The sequence below is a fragment of the Oncorhynchus mykiss genome, unplaced genomic scaffold (genome assembly GCF_013265735.2).
Source record: "Oncorhynchus mykiss isolate Arlee unplaced genomic scaffold, USDA_OmykA_1.1 un_scaffold_228, whole genome shotgun sequence".
NCBI lineage: Eukaryota > Metazoa > Chordata > Actinopteri > Salmoniformes > Salmonidae > Oncorhynchus > Oncorhynchus mykiss.
This window is the reverse complement of record NW_023493696.1, coordinates 53,532-75,351: the sequence shown is the minus strand read 5'-3', so window position 1 is coordinate 75,351 and position 21,820 is coordinate 53,532. Positions and strand designations below refer to the sequence as shown.

At 42.6% G+C, this 21,820-nt stretch overlaps 1 protein-coding gene across 1 annotated transcript; it reads left to right on the top strand.

The window, feature by feature from the left end:
- The first annotated feature begins 126 nt into the window (after positions 1–126).
- On the top strand, positions 127–21,471 carry LOC110518353 (carbohydrate sulfotransferase 3). The gene is made up of 4 exons (XM_036973283.1): positions 127–668; positions 16,539–16,777; positions 17,261–17,440; positions 17,852–21,471. The coding sequence occupies exons 2-4, from the start codon at positions 16,698–16,700 to the stop codon at positions 18,927–18,929; spliced, it is 1,338 nt and encodes a 445-aa protein (XP_036829178.1). The 5' UTR covers positions 127–668; positions 16,539–16,697; the 3' UTR covers positions 18,930–21,471.
- Positions 21,472–21,820: the final 349 nt, after the last annotated feature.

Here is a 21,820-nt window from a genome sequence, read left to right as displayed (position 1 = left end):
TCTATTTCACTTGCTTTGGCAATGTAAACATATGTTTATCATGCCAATAAAGCCCTCTGAATTGAATTGAATTGAGAGAGGGAAAGATGGAGAGAGGGAGGCGAAAGCGAGCGAGACAGAGAAAGAGTGGCCCTCTATATGCGGCTATGTAAAAACAGCGATGGGTGAGGGGCCAACCTCTCCACATGTGACTACAGTGTCCATTTTTAGAGGAAGAGCGGCACACTCGGTCACGGTGTGTTCTTGCCCTTTCGTTGGGATTAGAGATGTAAAATAATAATTATTCAACCGTTAATGCGTTTTTTTGTTTGTTTGTTACATATATCTTCACACGTTTATTTCATCTCATTATTGATCGGATTTTTCCCCCTTTATTTTTCGTGTGGACATTTAGAGAAAAATACTTTTTTGTATTTCTAAACTTTTCTTTCTAAAATGTCAAAGTTCGCTCGCGTATTTTTGTAGTCCACCTTCGTCTATGGAATCATCTTGGGGATATTAGAAATAGCCTAACGGACATGGAGGAGTTTATCAACTTTTCCCACACAAGGTGCCTTTTGTTCGTGAATAAGGCAGCGTGCTTTTGGAAGTCTAGACCATGAGGGAACCCCTCGAGCGCACAACTGTCGATTAGGCGACTGGTTGCTTGAGAGCGTCACAATCAAATGGTAAGGAATGCTCCGTTTTAAACCAATTTCTTTTATTATAAATGTTTTCATTTTTTTTTAAAGTTGTTGCTTTAGTGTTTTCATTATTTAAGAAAAGTGTTTGCTGCTTTTTATTATTTGAGAACAAATAACATGGCATGGTCTATTGATGATTTATTGATGACCTATTCCTACTTTATTACTAGCCTATTAACTAATTACTGTATAAGGACTTCCTGCTGTATAAATGATGTACTGTATTCAGTGTGGATGACTACACAGGATTTGTGCTGTATCTTACCTGATAGCCCTTGGCTTGATTTCTAAAGACCAAACACTATATTTTACTGACTGGGCATACCTGCATGAGCTGGAAGCACCACCAATGGATGAGGACTTCTAGGGTATCAAACAACCCACATGATATGTTACCAGCGCTGCCCTCTGTCAATGTGCCAGCCTGTCAAGATCCAATACAGCCTGGTGCGGCAGGTAGCCTAGTGGTTAGAGGCGGGCCAGTGGCCGCAAGGTTGCTGGTTTGAATCCCGGGTCTGATTGGACAAATCTTCCTGGAAGTGAGCTGGCAACCGGAAGGTTGCTGGTGTCAAATGCTAGATGCATTACCTGCCGTTGTGCTCTTGACCAAGGCACTTAACCCCTCTCAACAACAGCTCCCCGGACACCCAGTGTGACAGCGCTGCTCCAAAACCTGTACATGTATGTGTTTCCTTCGGAGGGGTTGGTTAAAGGCAGAAGTGACATGTCGGTTGGACCTTGTGTGCAATTGACCAATAAAGTCATCTTGATCTTAATCTTAGCCTGGTCCCAGATGTGTTTGTACTTTCTTGGCCATAGGGTTTGCTAAGACAGCACAAACATATCTGAGTCTAGGCTAGATCCATTACAGAGTACCACTGAACTGCTCTCTGTAAGTATGAGGCAACCTGCCATAGGGGCACGGGGCACAGCCTTTACTTTATCATGCAAGTAGACTAGAGTATCATGCTTTAAATAGCCCTGTGTAATTACAGTATTACAGTATGTTAAGCTAAACGTCTGTTGATAGGGGTAAGGCAAAATCACCCGAAGTGAAGTCATGTTGCTATATGTCTGTGGTGCCTATGGTCGCCTAATATACCTGCAATGGTAAACTGTTAATTACTTTGTCAAGGTAGGGTAAAAAAATAAAAAAAATAAACAGCTGATAGTTTCTATTCTGAAATGATTCAAGATTTCACTTGATACACTGCTTTGCACCGCCAGAACAGGTGAAAATTAAACCATATGCTCTTCAAGCTTCGCTGAGTGCATTAATTGAAATTTCACACGGAGAAATGGTTACAAATGTGATTGTCATGCTGGCTTTTCTATCTTCAGTCCCCTTTCATTTAAAAAAAACAAAAAACAATCCTATTTGAGCCTTAAGAAGGAGGCATCCATTAAAAGCATTTGTAACATGCTGATAAATGGGGAGATGGTGGTTCCTTCATGAGCTGATCATCAAATGTGTCATACGCCTCAGTGGGTTGTGAATGTTTCGATGGCAGCTCTATAAAGATGAGTTCTTTCTGACACCACGCTTCTACGGGATAATAAGCTCAGGTAATTGGTGTGTACTGGCTTACATTATAAATCATGAAATCATTTGAAAGAAAATACTATTTTGTAGATGTTCTTTTGATGGTTTGCACAGTAATCTATGATCCCCAGTGGTGCAAGCGGTCTAAAGCACTGCATCTCAGTGCAAGAGGTGTCACTACAGTCCCTGGTTCAAATCCAGGCTGTATCACATCCGGCTAGGATTGGGAGTCCCATAGTGCGGCTCACAATTGTTCCGGGTTTGTCTAGGGGTAGGCTGTCATTGAAAATTAGAACTTGTTTTTAACTGACTTGCCTAGTTAAATAAAGGTACAAAATAAAAAATGCTATTCCATTCTATAGCTCATGCTATGGGACTTAGCGACAATGTTGTACATGTAGTGTAGTAGAGTTTTTACTGAAGATACAAATACAGCATGTCAGAGAACAACCGTTGGACCCAACACAGTCACGTGGTGTTATTAAACTATGCCAAAAACCACCCGTATGACAAATAACAAATGAAGCAATCTTCGTCCAGCTATGGGCAATTGTTAAGCAATCATCAGGAAGCTCTCAATGGATTTCCCTTCTCATTTCCCCTGGCATGTCTCCCATTGGCTGAGGTCTGTGTCTATATGATGATGGCATGTCTCCCATTGGCTGAGGTCTGTGGCTATATGATGATGGCATGTCTCCCATTGGCTGAGGTCTGTGGCTATATGATGATGGCATGTCTCCCATTGGCTGAGGTCTGTGGCTATATGATGATGGCATGTCCCCCATTGGTTGTGGTCTGTGGCTAATGATGATGGCATGTCTCCCATTGGCTGTGGTCTGTGGCTATATGATGATGGCATGTCTCCCATTGGCTGTGGTCTGTGTCTATATGATGATGGCATGTCTCCCATTGGCTGAGGTCTGTGGCTATATGATGATGGCATGTCTCCCATTGGCTGAGGTCTGTGGCTATATGATGATGGCATGTCTCCCATTGGCTGAGGTCTGTGGCTATATGAGGATGGCATGTCTCCCATTGGCTGTGGTCTGTGACTATATGAGGATGGCATGTCTCCCATTGGCTGTGGTCTGTGGCTATATGATGATGGCATGTCCCCTTTGGCTGAGGTGTGTGGCTAATGATGATGGCATGTCTCCCATTGGCTGAGGTCTGTGGCTATATGATGATGGCATGTCTCCCATTGGCTGTGGTCTGTGACTATATGAGGATGGCATGTCTCCCATTGGCTGAGGTCTGTGGCTATATGATGATGGCATGTCTCCCATTGGCTGAGGTCTGTGGCTATATGATGATGGCATGTCTCCCATTGGCTGTGGTCTGTGGCTATATGATGATGGCATGTCCCCTTTGGCTGAGGTGTGTGGCTAATGATGATGGCATGTCTCCCATTGGCTGAGGTCTGTGGCTATATGATGATGGCATGTCTCCCATTGGCTGTGGTCTGTGACTATATGAGGATGGCATGTCTCCCATTGGCTGTGGTCTGTGGCTATATGATGATGGCATGTCTCCCATTGGCTGTGGTCTGTGGCTATATGATGATGGCATGTCTCCCATTGGCTGAGGTGTGTGGCTAATGATGATGGCATGTCTCCCATTGGCTGAGGTCTGTGGCTATATGATGATGGCATGTCTCCCATTGGCTGTGGTCTGTGGCTAATGATGATGGCATGTCTCCCATTGGCTGTGGTCTGTGGCTATATGATGCTGAGTACCTCTCATGCATGCACTCAAATGTCCTCCTCGATTAGTCTTTCCACGATTCCTCGCGTCCTCTTCCTTCTGAAACATCGTTGGAGGAAAAGATCCAAGGTCCATCCCTTCTGACCCAATCCTCCAATGTGTTTTGAGGAGAAAAGACACAGGGAATCGAGAAAGGATGAATTGGGAAAGAGCCACAGAGTAAATTTAAAAAAGGCCTGGGTTGGGATCTTTAGTGACTGACCAGTTGAGGGACACTGGGCCCTCTCTGTGTGGACAAACTGTATTGTGACTGACTGGTTTTACACACCAACAACCCTTTGGGAGAGTACAATGGTTTTCCAATGAGTAACATGTTACACCTTAGGCCTTGGCATGGCCGGGATCCAAACAGGCCAGGAGGGTTGTCAGTCTCTGACCAGCTGACGTGCAGGTGACTCTAGGGCTGGTCGGCATTTATTGAGATGAGTCATGTATTGGAGGCAGCTCTACAGAGTGGTCACTAGCTGACACAGCCACAAAGTCATACAATCTGATTTTAAACCTAACCCTAACCTTAACCACTCTGCTAACCCTAATTCCTAACCCTAACCTTACATTTACAATATAGATCATTTTGACTTTGCAGCTGGCCAATCTAGTCGGAAGCGTCTCATTTCTGCCTCCAAGTCAAGACTATTGACAATAAACATCAACCTGTGACCTAAAAAATGTTTTAAAATGTACATTTAACTAGACAGGTCAGTTAAAAACCCACCGACTAGTGGGTGGGCCTATACCCCCCCATGGCTGTGCCCCTGCTTAGAGACTTGATTTATTTGTACCTTTATTTAACTAGGCAAGTCAGTTAAGAACACATTTTTATTTACAATGACGGCCAAACCCAGACAACGCTGGGCCAATAGTGCGCTGCCCTATGGGACTCCCGATCACAGCCAGATGTGATACAGCCTGGATTCAAACCAGGGACTGTAGTGATGCCTCTTGCACTGGGATGCAGTGCCTTAGACCACTGCGCCACTCGGGAGCTGAAAAAGATCACAATGCTGTGATCTCAGGCCAGAAGTTTTTTTACAGTGTGAACTCTGTGAGAGACGTTTGTGTCTGTGTCATGTGGGCAGACGGTGTAAGACTGAGATGGTCAGAGGGAGATCTCCTCTCTGGAGAAAACACAGACTCAGTGTACTCTGTGTAAGTCCAACTTGTGATTACCAACTAGTCCACGTCAACAGTGAGAGCTGGGTCTAGTTCCAATTCAAAACTTTTACTCTAAGTCCTATAACTCATTCACTTTTTGAGAGGGTTTCACAGGATTTGTCTAATCATTTTGGGAGTTAAGATTTGCAATCTTTTGGACAGGCTACTGTAGCAGCCTGAGGCAGACAGAGGTTGCAACAGGGTGTTGGAACTCAGCCTTCAAAGCACCAAAAAAATAGATAGGAAATCTGAGGCATCATGGGAATTCAGAAGACAGAAAGGGGGGAACATCAGGTGTACTGGGATTTTGGATGAATACATGGATACCATTCTTATGCCTCTGCATCCAGAATAAAATAAGTTAGAGGTAGTTTCGCAAACCAATGCTAACTAGCGATGGCACAAAGGAAGTTAGAGGTAGTTTCACAAGCCAATGCTAACTAGCGATGGCACAAAGGAAGTTAGAGGTAGTTTTGCAAGCTAATGCTAACTAGCGATGGCACCATGACTATTATGACAAAGCACAAACCTAATGTCAAAGACTATAGTGTCAGAGTGAAAATGTCTAAAATACACCAAGGCTGCAGTGTATTTGGGTCCGGAGTTACAACAAGAGCTTCATCCTCAGCTTTAATGGGAGCTGCCGTCTCTCTGGGCCTGTGTCCCAAATGGCTCCTATTCCCTGTATAGTGCACTGCATTCGAACATAGGCTCTGATCTGATCTGAAAAAATACCAATTGGTGGAAAAAAGATCAGAATTGGACTGCCTGTCTAAACGCAGCCAGGGACAAGTGAATACGAGTCAGTTGTTGTGTTTGCAGCAGTTTGTATGAATCTGAGTGGTTACATACAGTACATGTTAAATGGTTACGAGACAGAGATAATGAGACTCTTGCTCTACTCGAAGGGAAGGTACCACTGAAGGCCTCCGTATTCAGGCAGGCAGCTTGAAGCAGAAGTGTGTCACCATCCAGGCCCTGAAGAAGGCACAGTAATACCGAAATGTTGGTGATTTACCAAATAAATGACATAGAGTTTATATATACAGTCATGGCCCAAAATTTTGAGAATGACACAAATATTAATTTCCACTAAGTTTGCTGCTTCAGTGTCTAGATATTTTTGTCAGATGTTACTATGGAATACTGAAGTATAATTACAAGCATTTCATAAGTGTCAAAGGCTTTTATTGACAATTACATGAAGTTTATGCAAAGAGTTAATATTTGCAGTGTTGACCCTTCTTTTTCAAGACCTCTGCAAATCGCCCTGGCATGCTGTCAATTAACTTCTGGGCCACTGATGGCTGCCCATTCCTGCATAATCAATGCTTGGAGTTTGTCAGAATTTGTGGGGTTTTGTTTGTCCACCCGCCTCTTGAGGATTGACCACAAGTTCTCAATGGGATTAAGGTCTGCAGAGTTTCCTGGCCATGGACCCAAAATATCGAAATGTTGTTACCCTAGCAACTTAGTTATCACTTTTACCTTATGGCAAGGTGCTCCATCGTGCTGGAAAAGGCATTGTTCTGGATGGTTGGGAGAAGTTGCTCTCGGAGGATGTGTTGGTACCATTCTTTATTCATGGCTGTGTTCTTAGGCAAAATTGTCAGTGAGCCCACTCCCTTGGCTGAGAAGCAACCCCACACATGAATGGTCTCGGGTTTCTTTATTGTTGGCATGACACAGGATTGATGGTAGCGCTCACCTTGTCTTCTCCGGACAAGCTTTTTTCCGGATGCACAAAACAATTCGGAAAGGGGATTCATCCGAGAAAATGACTTTACCCCAGTCCTCAGCAGTCCAATCCCTGTACCTTTTGCAGAATATCAGTCTGTCCCTGATGTTTTTCCTGGAGAGAAGTGGCTTCTTTGCTGCCCTTCTTGGCACCAGGCCATCCTCCAAAAGTCTTTGCCTCACTGTGTGTGCAGATGCACTCACACCTGCCTGCCGCCATTCCTGAGCACGCTCTGTACTGGTGGTGCCCCGATCCCACAGCTGAATCAACTTTAGGAGATGGTCCTGGTGCTTGCTGGACTTTCTTGGGTGCCCTGAAGTCTTCTTCGCAACAATTGAACCGCTCTTCTTGAATGCATATTGCCATCATACAAACTGAGGCAGCAGACTGTGAAAATTAATATTTGTGTCATTCTCAAAACATTTGGCCACGACTGTAGAAGGTGACTGTCTTTATTTCCATCAGCTCAGGGAACTGATTTCTCAGGAGCAGTGGTGTAAAGTACTTATGTAAAAATACTTCAAAGTACTACTTAAGTTGTTTTGTTGGGTATATGTACTTTACTTTACTATTTATATTTTTGACAACTTTTATTTTTACTTCTCTATATTCCTATAGAAAATTATGTACTTTTTACTCCAAAAATTTTCCCTGACACCCAAAACTACTCATTACATTTTGAATGCTTAGAAGGACAATAAAAATGGTCTAATTAAAATCTTATTTTCAATGACGGCCTAGGAACAGTTGGTTAACTGCTTATTCAGGGGCAGAACAACATATGTGAGCTCAGAGGTTTGAACTTGCAACCTTCCGGTTACTAGTCCAACACTCTAACCACTAGGCTACCCTGCCGCCCCTACACTCTAACCACTAGGCCACCCTGCTGCCCCTACACTCTAACCACTAGGCCACCCTGCCACCCCTACACTCTAACCACTAGGCTACCCTGCCGCCCTGGTCACACACATCCCCGGTGAACATCCCTGGTGATCCCTACAGCCTCTTATCTGGTGGACTCACTAAACACACCCTTCATTTGTAAAGGATATCTGAGTGTTGGAGCGTGCCCCTGGCTCTCCTTAAATATATATATATATATATTTAAAGAAAATGATGCCATCTGGTTTGCTTAATATTAAGAAATTATTTATACTTTTACTTTGATACTTAAATATATTTTATCAATTACATTTACTTTTGATACTTAAGTATATTTTAAACCAAATACTTTTAGACTTTTACTGAAGTAGTATTTTACTCTGTGACTCACTTTTACCCAAGTCATTTTCTATAAAGGTATCTTTACTTTTACCCAAGTCATTTTCCATTAAGGTATCTTTACTTTTACCCAAGTCATTTTCCATTAAGGTATCTTTACTTTTACTTTTTGAATAAATTGGGGACTTTTTCCACCACTGGTCTGGAGTAAAAGGTCCTGTCCTCAGAGCTGCTCAAATCAAAACATCTTTTAGTGGTCTGGAGTAAAAGGTCCTGTCCTCAGAGCTGCTCAAATCAAAACATATGTTAGTGGTCTGGAGTAAAAGGTCCTCAGAGCTGCTCAAATCAAAACATCTTTTAGTGGTCTGGAGTAAAAGGTCCTGTCCTCAGAGCTGCTCAAATCAAAACATCTTTTAGTGGTCTGGAGTAAAAGGTCCTCTGAGCTGCTCAAATCAAAACATATTTTAGTGGTCTGGAGTAAAAGGTCCTCAGAGCTGCTCAAATCAAAACATATTTTAGTGGTCTGGAGTAAAAGGACCTCAGAGCTGCTCAAATCAAAACATGTTTTACTTGTGCAATTCTCTTTCTACAAGCTTATTACTGCTGTTTTTATTATTATTTCTTAGGTATTTTTCTTAAAACTACGTTGTTGGTTAATTAAGGGCTTGTAAGTAATCATTTCACTGTAAGGTCTACTACACCTGTTGTATTCAGTGCATGTGACAAATACAATTTGATTTGATTTGAATCTCTTGGTAACGTGACAACATTGAGAGAACCCCAGAGCGCACGCAGATTCAAAGTCTTCAAGTGTAAGTCACAAGTTTTAGACCCGTTGTTAAATATTTAACACATCGTGATACAACTTTGCAAAATTCAATTACACATTTGCTAATTATACTTGCAAACACGAATCTCAATGTGCAACCACAAAAGTCAAAATACAAACGGGTTTAGTTCTGTCATCATTATAATGCCATACTTAGGAGGCTCTATTCAAAAGTAGTGTACTATATAGGGTGCCATTTGATCCATATGGAGGAATCAGCCAGGCCTTGGATCTTTAATGATCTCAGGGTACTTTTATTGTCACACCCTGACCTTAGATATCTCTGTTTTTCTATATATTTTGGTTAGGTCAGGGTGTGACTAGGGTGGGTACTCTAGTTTTGTATGTCTAGGGGTTTTTGTATGTCTATGTTGGCATGATATGGTTCCCAATCAGAGACAGCTGTTTATCGTCGTCTCTGATTGGGGATCATATTTAGGTAGCCATTTTCCTCATTTGGTGTGTGGGATCTTGACTATGTGTAGTTGCCTGTCAGCACTATGTTGTATAGTGACACGGTTCGGTTGTTATTTTGTTAGTTTGTTCAGTGTTCATTCCGTTAATAAAGAGAATGTACGTATACCACTCCACGCCTTGGTCCGATCCTTACCACAAACATTACATTTATATTTATTTAACCTTTATTGAACTAGGCAAGTCAGTTAAGAACAAATTCTTATTTACAATGACGGCCTACCCCGGCCAAACCCTAACCCTGGACGACACTGGGCCAATTGTGTGCCACCCTATGGGACTCCCAATCGCGGCCGGTTGCGATACAGCCTGGAATCAAACCAGGGTCTGTAATGACACCTCTAGGACTGAGATGCAGTGCCTTAGACCGCTTCGCCACTCAGGAGCCCCTACTTAATGATTACAGCCTTTTACTGTAGCTACTGCCAGGGGGACCTCATAAACTGACGTTTCCACATTATGTGGCCCTAATTGCTCCTTGTTCCCCACATAGGGCACCTCTTTAGGGGGCGCTCGTCAGAAGTCGTACACTATGTAGCAAATTTGGGTGACATTTAGGACACAGTGTTAATGATCACGGTTTACTATAGCAACCATTAGAGGGACCTAATGAACTGACCTTTTCACACACACACAGCTGTGCCTTTTGAAACATACAGTTTACACGTTTTAGCCAGGTGTACGATTCAAATCAGATGGTTTGCAAGTTCTGCCTCATGTTTATACACTTTTCCTGATATCGATATTAGATAGACATTTGAATAGAAAGAGACCATAGTGTTGTAGGCCTACAGCTGGTTTGTCACAAAACCACGGTGGCAGACACACAGACAACGGGTTAACCTGTCTCTGTTCATTGAATGGGCCATTATATCAAACCGGTTCAATAATGATGTACATTTTCACCTCAATCATCACCTCAATCAATGTAGTAATTGTTACTGTGGGTGAATAGCCACAGTCTCTCGACATGTAAGATACCCTTTCTAATGGCAGGCAGTGAGTTTAAAGGGGCAATCTGGGATTGGTACATCCATTTATTTTTATGAATGATATAATAGCCATTGATATTTGAAGAATATAACTTCATTTAAGAGTGGTTACGTTTCTCCAGCCACATCCTTCAGTTGTTTACAACAAAAAAAACACAGTGGTGTGTTGACCGCTTTGGTTTAGTTTAAAACCCAGATCGGCCGTTTCATCTTGGATCATTAGTCAGGGATTAAAGCCAAGCTAACATTATCCCAACAGTAACATTATAGTAATCCTTCAGCAGAATGGGCAGGATATCCCTAAATAGGCCTCATTACATCCGTCTTTGTCTTCAATGGATAGACTCTACTCACTCTGCAAGCCAGGTACAGCTAGGGATGCATCCCAAATGGGACCCTATTCCCGACAATGGGCCCTGGTCAAAAGTAGTGCACTATAAAGGGAATAGTGGTCAAAAATAGTGCACTATAAAGGGAATAATGGTGAAAAGTAGTGCACTATATTTAGGGAATAGTGGTCAAAGTAGTGCACTATAAAGGGAATAGTGGTCAAAAATAATTCACTATAAAGGGAATAGTGGACAAAAGTAGTGCACTATAAAGGGAATAGTGGTCAAAAGTAGTGCACTATAAAGGGAATAGTGGTCAAAAGTAGTGCACTATAAAGGGAATAGTGGTCAAAAATAATTCACTATAAAGGGAATAGTGGACAAAAGTAGTGCACTATAAAGGGAATAGTGGTCAAAAGTAGTGCACTATAAAGGGAATAGTGGTCAAAAGTAGTGCACTATAAAGGGAATAGTGGACAAAAATAGTGCACTATAAAGGGAATAGTGGTCAAAAGTAGTGCACTATAAAGGGAATAGTGGTCAAAAGTAGTGCACTATAAAGGGAATAGTGGTCAAAAGTAGTGCACTATAAAGGGAATAGTGGTCAAAAGTAGTGCACTATAAAGGGAATAGTGGTGAAAAGTAGTGCACTATAAAGGGAATAGTGGTCAAAAGTAGTGCACTATAAAGGGAATAGTGGACAAAAGTAGTGCACTATAAAGGGAATAGTGGTCAAAAGTAGTGCACTATAAAGGGAATAGTGGTCAAAAGTAGTGCACTATAAAGGGAATAGTGGACAAAAATAGTGCACTATAAAGGGAATAGTGGTCAAAAGTAGTGCACTATAAAGGGAATAGTGGTCAAAAGTAGTGCACTATAAAGGGAATAGTGGTCAAAAGTAGTGCACTATAAAGGGAATAGTGGTCAAAAGTAGTGCACTATAAAGGGAATAGTGGACAAAAGTAGTGCACTATAAAGGGAATAGTGGTCAAAAGTAGTGCACTATAAAGGGAATAGTGGACAAAAATAGTGCACTATAAAGGGAATAGGGGTTCATTTGGGACCGATACCAGGTTTTATATCCTGCTGCAGTTCTGCTTGCTCACGCTCTCTCAGTCTCATAATGTTTACAATTTATGGCCCCGTTACAAGCAGGTTTTCCCTCTTCCATTTCTGTTTACTTTTTGCCTCTGTGCTGTTTCCCATATTCAAAGGTAACTGTTTTACTGCAGTGTTAGGTCACTGTTTAGGTGCTCAGTCTGGGAGCTCTCTGTTGGAATAATGAAAGCCCTTCTTCGCTATTCATAGCACCTCCGTCACTCGGTCCCGTCAAGAACATTCTCAAGCCGCCCTCTGCCGGCAGCGCCACAGTGGTGCCTTAAGGATCTCTCCAGATCGGTGTCCCATCCTCGGGACGGTTGAGCTAATGTGTGCTAATGTGATTAGCATGAGGTTGTAAGTAACAAGAACATTTCCCGGGACATAGACATATCTGATATTGGCAGAAAGCTTAAATTCTTGTTAACTAACTGCACAGTCCAATTTAGAGTAGCTGTTACAGTGAAATAATACCATGCTATTGTTTGAGGAGAGTGCACAATTAGGAACTTGAAAAGTTATCAGTAAACCAATTTGGCACATTTGGGCAGTCTTGATACAACATTTTGAGCAGAAATACAATGGTTCATTGGATCAGTCTAAAACTTTGCACATGCACTGCTGCCATCTAGTGGCCAAAATCTAAATTGTGCTTAGCCTGGAATAATACATTATGGCCTTTCTCTTGCACATGCACTGCTGCCATCTAGTGGCCAAAATCTAAATTGTGCTTAGCCTGGAATAATACATTATGGCCTTTCTCTTACATTTCAAAGACGATGGTACAAAAAAACGTTTGGCTTTTACTTTGTACTATCTTTTACCAGATCTGTTATATTCTCTCCTACATTCAGTTCACATTTCCACAACCTTCAAAGTGTTTCCTTTTAAATGGTATCCAGAATATGCGTATCCTTGCTTCAGGTCCTGAAATACAGGCACTTAGATTTGGGTATGTCATTTTAAAGCGACAATTTAAAAAAAGGGGCAGATCCTTTTAAAGTGGTGATAAGCGCAGTCATTCTGGACGGAGGCTAAATACTATTTAGTCTAAATTTACACTATAGTGCCTGGAAATGCGATGAAATTGCTAAAGTAGTCAAATATTTAGTAGGAAATATTTGCTAGCATTATCATCTAGTCAAATTTACTTTAGACAGATGTCAATGTTGTCATTAGCTAGCAAAGTTCTTAAAGAATAGCGGGCAATGCTGACGTTAGCTAGCTAAAATCCGGTGGCCTCCCCTCAATCTTAGCTAGCTAGCTAACGTTATATTGCATCTACAGTCAATCTGATGACATCAAAATGATGACAAAAGGTTTCCCCACTAATTATTTGCCTCCTTTTGAATGCCATGGTATTTACAAGCCACTGTAATGCACTTTTGATGAAATCGTCATCGGTGCTCATTGACGATGCATTGAGTAGAATGCTCATTGACGATGCATTGAGTAGAATGTTCATTGACGATGCATTGAGTAGAATGCTCATTGACGATGCATTGAGTAGAATGCTCATTGATGATGCATTGAGTAGAATGCTCATTGACGATGCATTGAGTAGAATGTTCATTGACGATGCATTGAGTAGAATGTTCATTGACGATGCATTGAGTAGAATGCTCATTGACGATGCATTGAGTAGAATGTTCATTGACGATGCATTGAGTAGAATGCTCATTGATGATGCATTGAGTAGAATGCTCATTGACGATGCATTGAGTAGAATGCTCATTGACGATGCATTGAGTAGAATGCTCATTGACGATGCATTGAGTAGAATGTTCATTGACGATGCATTGAGTAGAATGCTCATTGACGATGCATTGAGTAGAATGTTCATTGACGATGCATTGAGTAGAATGCTCATTGACGATGCATTGAGTAGAATGCTCATTGACGATGCATTGAGTAGAATGCTCATTGACGATGCATTGAGTAGAATGCTCATTGACGATGCATTGAGTAGAATGCTCATTGACGATGCATTGAGTAGAATGCTCATTGACGATGCATTGAGTAGAATGCTCATTGACGATGCATTGAGTAGAATGCTCATTGACGATGCATTGAGTAGAATGTTCATTGACGATGCATTGAGTAGAATGCTCATTGACGATGCATTGAGTAGAATGCTCATTGACGAAGCATTGAGTAGAATGCTCATTGACGATGCATTGAGTAGAATGCTCATTGACGATGCATTGAGTAGAATGCTCATTGACGATGCATTGAGTAGAATGCTCAATGACGATGCATTGAGTAGAATGCTCATTGACGATGCATTGAGTAGAATGCTCATTGACGATGCATTGAGTAGAATGCTCATTGACGATGCATTGAGTAGAATGTTCATTGACGATGCATTGAGTAGAATGCTCATTGACGATGCATTGAGTAGAATGCTCATTGACGATGCATTGAGTAGAATGCTCATTGACGATGCATTGAGTAGAATGCTCATTGACGATGCATTGAGTAGAATGTTCATTGACGATGCATTGAGTAGAATGCTCATTGACGATGCATTGAGTAGAATGCTCATTGACGATGCATTGAGTAGAATGTTCATTGACGATGCATTGAGTAGAATGCTCATTGACGATGCATTGAGTAGAATGCTCATTGACGATGCATTGAGTAGAATGTTCATTGACGATGCATTGAGTAGAATGCTCATTGACGATGCATTGAGTAGAATGTTCATTGACGATGCATTGAGTAGAATGCTCATTGACGATACATTGAGTAGAATGTTCATTGACGATGCATTGAGTAGAATGCTCATTGACGATACATTGAGTAGAATGCTCAGTCCAAAACAAACGTTCAAAACAATATTGTGACGAAATCAACAACCCATGAATAGCCTGGTTCCAGATCTGTTTGTATTAACTTGTGAACTCCTATCTCCATCATTGAATAAATAATTAGGAGTTGGTAAGACAGCACCAACATATCTGAGACCAGGCTACAGTACGTCTTCACCAGACAGTGGTTTGTTCTAGTAGCCTGCTGGACATGTCACTGAGTGCTCTTGAGTCTTCTCTTAAAATACCTCATTGAGTGCTGGCATAAAGGAGCAGCTGGTGGATTGGGTACCTTGGTGACATACATTACATGGACAACAGTGTGTGGATTAGGTTATTTCAGCCACACCCGTTGCTGACAGGTGTATAAACTCGAGCACACAACCATGCAATCTCCACAGACAAACATTGTCCGTAGAATGGCCCATACTGAAGAGCTCAGTGACTTTCTGCCCCTGCTAGAGCTGCCCCTGCTAGAGCTGCCCCCTGCTAGAGCTGCCCCTGCTAGAGCTGCCCCCTGCTAGAGCTGCCCCTGCTAGAGCTGCCCCTGCTAGAGCTGCCCCTGCAAGAGCTGCCCCTGCGAGAGCTGCCCCTGCTAGAGCTGCCCCTGCTAGAGCTGCCCCTGCGAGAGCTGCCCCTGCTAGAGCTGCCCCCTGCTAGAGCTGCCCCTGCGAGAGCTGCCCCTGCGAGAGCTGCCCCTGCTAGAGCTGCCCCTGCTAGAGCTGCCCCTGCTAGAGCTGCCCCTGCTAGAGCTGCCCCGGTCAACTGCAAGCGCTGTTACTGTGAAGTGGAAATGTGTAGGAGCAACAACGGCTGTTTCAGTATAACAATACCCCTGTGCACAGAGCGAGGTCCATACAGAAATGGTTTGTCGATGATTTTGGAATGAGATGTTCATCGAGCAGAGGTCCACATACCTTTGGCCATGTCATGTTGGACAGTATTGGTTGCATTCAAAGCCTAGATATTTTGTTCCTCTGTGTATGAGTCATGTTACAACACATTTTTATGCTATTATCGCCATGTAGATGCAATACGATCGACCTATATGCAATATTAAATATTATTGTACTTGATTTGAGACAGAGAGATTGAGAGACAGAGAGAGGCTCAGTCCGAGCAAACATTGTTTTATCTCTAGAGGGACACCAGCTTTCAACACTAGCATTGTGGGTGTGTTCTTGAAATCCCCCTGTAGCCCTAAAGAAAACACAGACAGACCCAAGGGATGTAAGCAGATTAAATTCCCCCTGTGAAACCACTCTGACGCTTTCTATTCTTACACCACTGTGGTATGAAATGATATTATCGTCTCCGAAAATGGGTCCTACACCAATTGACGGGAAGCTAGCATGACCCACAAACACAGCTATTAAACTCCCACCTCAAACCACCAACATGCTGACTAAGCGACGAGGCACTGATACGTTTACATCAAGCTATACTATAGCATACTGTATGTAGAACCTGTGATACTTTCTCCTCCATTTGACTGGTTATCAACAGATTCGTTTTCAGAAGATTTAATCTAACACAACTATACTATAACAATTTATGTAAACTTTACCATAACAATTTAAGTCATCTGTACTATTACAGTTTAAGTAATTTATACTATAACAATTTAAGTCCTCTATACTATAACAATTGAAGTCCTCTATACTATAACAATTGAAGTCCTCTATACTATAACAGTTGAAGTAATCTATACTATAACAGTTGAAGTCCTCTATACTATAACAGTTGAAGTCCTCTATACTATAACAGTTGAAGTCCTCTATACTATAACAGTTGAAGTCATCTATACTATAACAGTTGAAGTCCTCTATGCTATAACAATTGAAGTCGTTTAAGGTTTGTGTTCTTGTTTACAGTACTGTAGCGTGTTCATTTCATTTGCAGAACGATGCAGCCGTGTATACGATGTAAAATACAACAACGATCAACCGGAGGACTGTTTGAATAGGCAGCGGGAGTCTGGAGAAGAGAAGAAGATTGGCAGAAGCTATTAAAGAAGGTATTCCGTGACAGCAGCAGATCCCGACACAGCTTCATCACAGAATGAGGATGAAATACACAATCTCCCTTGTCTTCATTGTGGCACTGGTCATCATTGAGAAGGAAAACAACATTATCTCACGGTAAACCTAAGCCCATCTCCATGATCAACACAGAGAGAGAGTGTGTGTGTGTGTGTATGTATGTGTGTGTGTGTGTGTGTGTGTGTGTGTATGTGTGTGTGTGTGTGTGTGTGTGTGTGTGTGTGTGTGTGGTGTGTGTGTGTGTGTGTGTGTGGTGTGTGTGTATGTGTGTGTGTGTGTGTGGTGTGTGTGTATGTGTGTGTGTGTGTGTGAGTGTGTGCGTTAGGCCTGTCTGTTATACTGATCTCCCTCAGACTGGAACAGGCTCACCTTTATTCATAGCGGTGTGTTTGAGACATTCATTTCAGCTACTCGGCCTCAAGTGTCATGCCGGGTTTTCCAAAGGGGCCGGATTGGATGAAGTAGTGACGTTTCAATGGCATAGATTGTTTACTTACTTTAATTGATTTCACTGTCTGTGGATAAGATGGTCTTGTAAAACTATAAAACATGTTGTTTAACAATGCCAAGCCTGTCTTGTAGGGTTTCAGACAAGCTCACCCCAAAGCAGACCCCCCAGACACCCCTTCAGCCCAGTAACTCTGCCTCAGCCTCAGCCCTGGGTCTCCTGAAGTTTAATGGCTCCTCCTTCACTACCCTGAGCAAGCTGGACCCTGTCTTCACCCTCATGAAGAGACGCCTGGAGAACTACACCGAGCAGAGGTCTGTGTGTGTAGCATGATATACTATTTATCATACAGTAAGACAAGCAGTCTGGCCTTAATGGCTACATGTACTCCTAAATCGACACCCTGTACAGCCAGGAGAGGACTGGCCACCCCTCAGAGCCCGGTTCCTCTCTAGGTTTCTCTTAGGCTGGGTATCTGTAAAGCACTTAGTGACAACCGCTGATACAAAAAAGGCATTTATAAAATATATGTGATTGATCGACACTACAGTGCCTAACTTATCATGTTTGATCTCAGTAAAGACATTCCTGAAGCTAGCATAGTGGTGTCCCCACTCCTGATCAGTATTTGTATGTGTGATGTCCAAGTGGTTGGGAATAATGTTGTTTTTTGAAATATCCGATCCGATTGACAATAAAGTTTTGTATTTTGTACTGTATTGTAGGTCAGAGGTCATAGGATCAGCAGGAAACAGAAAGCACATCCTCCTATTGGCCACCACGCGGACAGGCTCCTCCTTCGTGGGCGAGTTCTTCAACCAGCAGGGAGACAACATGTTCTACCTGTTCGAGCCGCTGTGGCACGTCGAGAGGTCGCTGACATTAGAGAGCGGCGGGACCAACGCCACAGCCGCCGCCCGGGCCTACCGGGAAGTCCTCCAGGGGCTCTTCCTGTGTGACTTCACCCCTCTGGAGAGCTTTATTGACCCACTTCCTGTAGACCACGTCACCTCAGCCCTGTTCAGGAGAGAATCTAGCAGCTCTCTCTGTGAGGAGTCCGTCTGTAGCCCGTTCGTTAAGAAGGTCTTTGAACGCTACCATTGCCGGACTAGGAAGTGTGGTCCCCTCAACCTAACCACGGCGTCCGAGTCATGCCAGCAGAAGGAGCACAGGGCCATTAAATCCGTCCGGGTGCGCCAGCTGGAGACCCTGAGACCCCTCGCCGAGGACCCTCGTCTAGATATCAAGTTCATCCAGCTGGTGAGGGACCCCAGGGCGGTTCTGGCCTCCCGCATGGTGGCCTTCTCCGCCAAGTACAACAACTGGAAGAAGTGGGCGGTGGACGGAGACGTGCCCATTGACGACGACGAGGTGAGGAAGCTGAAAGGCAACTGCGACAACATCAGGATGTCTGCGGAGGTCGGCCTGAGGCAGCCGTCTTGGCTGAGGCGGAGGTACATGCTAGTACGGTACGAGGATATCGCTAGATTCCCTATGAGGAAGGCAGCGGAGATGTACAAGTTCACCGGGATCCCGTTCACTCCTCAGGTGAAAGACTGGGTGTTAAAGAACACCCAGGCTTCCAATGAAGCTAGTGGAGTGTATTCAACGCAGAAGAACTCCTCAGAGCAAGTGGAGAAATGGAGGTTCAGCATACCGTACAAACTAGCCCAGGTGGTGCAGAGGGTTTGTGGACCCACGATGAAACTGTTTGGGTACAAGTTTGTGAACAGCGAGGCGATGCTGACGGACAAGTCTATCAGTTTGATCGAAGAAAAGATTTTCATACAAAACTTTTCATAGACATTTTACGGTAATTCTGAACTCTGCTCATCAGACAAAGTGGACCAACAGATACGATTATGAAGCGATAGTTGTGAGGATATTTATTGGGGACTGTACTAGTATACAACAGAGTAATGTATAAGACACTTTATAGATACATATTATATATTACATGTTACACTCCAGGGTGTAGAAGGAAATACACATTTTTGTGTGTAATAAAAAGGAACGAAAACAAAAACGAGTACTACCTTTTAACTTTTTACAGGGACATTTAACAAAAGAAAACCCTTGGTACATGAGTACTACATGGTAGAAAACACCTTGTTACATGAGTACTACATGGTAGAAAACCCTTGTTATATGAGTACTACGTGGTAGAAATCCCTTGTTATATGAGTACTACATGGTAGAAATCCCTTGTAACATGAGTACTACATGGTAGAAATCCCTTGTTACATGAGTACTACATGGTAGAAATCCCTTGTTATATGAGTACTACATGGTAGAAATCCATTGTTATATGAGTACTACATTGTAGAAATCCCTTGTTACATGAGTACTACATGGTAGAAAACACTTGTTATATGAGTACTACATGGTAGAAAACACTTGTTATATGAGTACTACATGGTAGAAATCCCTTGTTACATGAGTACTACATGGTAGAAAACACTTGTTATATGAGTACTACATGGTAGAAATCCCTTGTTACATGAGTACTACATGGTAGAAAACCCTTGGTACATGAGTACTACATGGTAGAAAACCCTTGGTACATGAGTACTACATGGTAGAAAACCCTTGGTACATGAGTACTACATGGTAGAAAACCCCTTGGTACATGAGTACTACATGGTAGAAAACCCTTGTTACATGAGTACTACATGGTAGAAAAACCATTGTTACAGGAGTACTACATGGTAGAAAACCCCTTGGTACATGAGTACTACATGGTAGAAAACCCCTTGGTACATGAGTACTACATGGTAGAAAACCCATTGGTACATGAGGACTACATGGTAGAAAACCCCTTGGTACATGAGTACTACATGGTAGAAAACACTTGTTATATGAGTACTACATGGTAGAACTCCCTTGTTACATGAGTACTACATGGTAGAAAACCCTTGTTACATGAGTACTACGTGGTAGAAAACCCATTGTTACAGGAGTACTACATGGTAGAAAACTCCTTGGTACATGAGTACTACATGGTAGAAAACCCCTTGGTACATGAGTACTACATGGTAGAAAACCCCTTGGTACATGAGTACTACATGGTAGAAAACCCCTTGGTACATGAATACTACATGGTAGAAAACCCCTTGGTACATGAGTACTACATGGTAGAAAACACTTGTTATATGAGTACTACATGGTAGAAAACACCTTTTCACCCCAAGTAATTCAAGCTTTTTAAATCTGGTTTTAGGGTGGCCAAGCTTGAGTCCTTGAACAGTTTCCCCGTTGAAGTGTATTTGTTGTTCTGTCAAGCCACGGGTTAATAACAGTAGCTGATTTTGAACTGAGCTGTAGAGAAGGGAATTAAATGACTGGCTTTGCTCGGTGTGTGTGGAAAGCAAGACAGTGGCAGGACATTGCAATGTTTTGGTCTTGTATGTTCTATAGCATTTACCTATAAAGAAGGGATGTTCTTTTTCATGTTAATTTAATATATTATTTTATTTGTATTGAGATTGAGAGATTATGGCCATGGCTTTTGCACATGCTACATAGATGGATAGTTTTCTCCTCGCTAACTGTTGGGACCCCTTACTTCCAGACCTGGGTTCAAATAGTAGTAGAAATCTTTCATACGGTTTTAGCATTTGCTTTAGCCTGCCAGGAGTGCCACATGGGTGGGGTTTGCTGTTTTGAGATTATTCTATTGGTTAATAACACCAGCTAAAGTATTTGAAATGATTTTGAATACTATTTGAACCCAGGTCTGCTTCATGAACACATCAGCTAGGTGAGTGAGTATCTGTACATGCATGTTGCTGTTTTGGTTTTAATTGGCTGTTAGTGTTTCACGTCGTGGAAGTCGACGGTGAGCGTAGCGACTCATTCTGTAAAAACAGATGTCTTCGGTGGTCCTGTATGTACAGACAATGTGTGTCCCAAAAGGCACCCTGTTTCCCATAATGCACCATAGGGAATAGACACATACATTCCTCCTGCAGCTGGTTTGCAGAATTGTGTGAGGTTTATCAGCAGCTTTCTGTCCTTTGACACAAGTCTCCTGGCTGGTGACGATGGACGAGAAGAGGACCAGGGGACTAAAAGACTGGGTGTACGTTCCAAATGGCACCCTATTCCGTATATGGTGCACTATATTTGACCACTGCCCCATTGGGATCTGGTCATAGGTAGTGCACTATGTAGGGAATAGGTTGCCCTTTGGGAGGCGTTATGGTTTTTGTCTATATGCATGCCTATGCCCTTTCTCATTCTGGTGTTAAGTTAAGTTTGCTTTTCATTTCAGTGGAATTCACTATTGTTGTATGTGGTTGTTTGGCCTTTTACTGTACAAGTAAATTGAATACTGACAAGTCTACTTTTGTTGTTTCCTTGTTTTGCTGTCAGATGTATTTTAAACTGTTAGGTGACATTTCTTCAAATATATGTTCTATGTGTAGGGTAGCATTGCTTATTCATATGGAGAAATCTCAAACCGATTTGAAGCAAACTAGCCACGAACATTGGAGACATTCATTAAGCCCAGAGCAGGGCTCTTCAATCCGGTTTTTGGTAAGAGCTGGGCTCTCCAAGCCTGTTCCTCGCCAGAGCAGGACTCTCCAACCCTGTTCCTCGCCAGAGCAGGACTCTCCAACCCTGTTCATCGCCAGAGTAGGACTCTCCAACCCTGTTTCTGGCCAGAGCAGGACTCTCCAACCCTGTTCCTC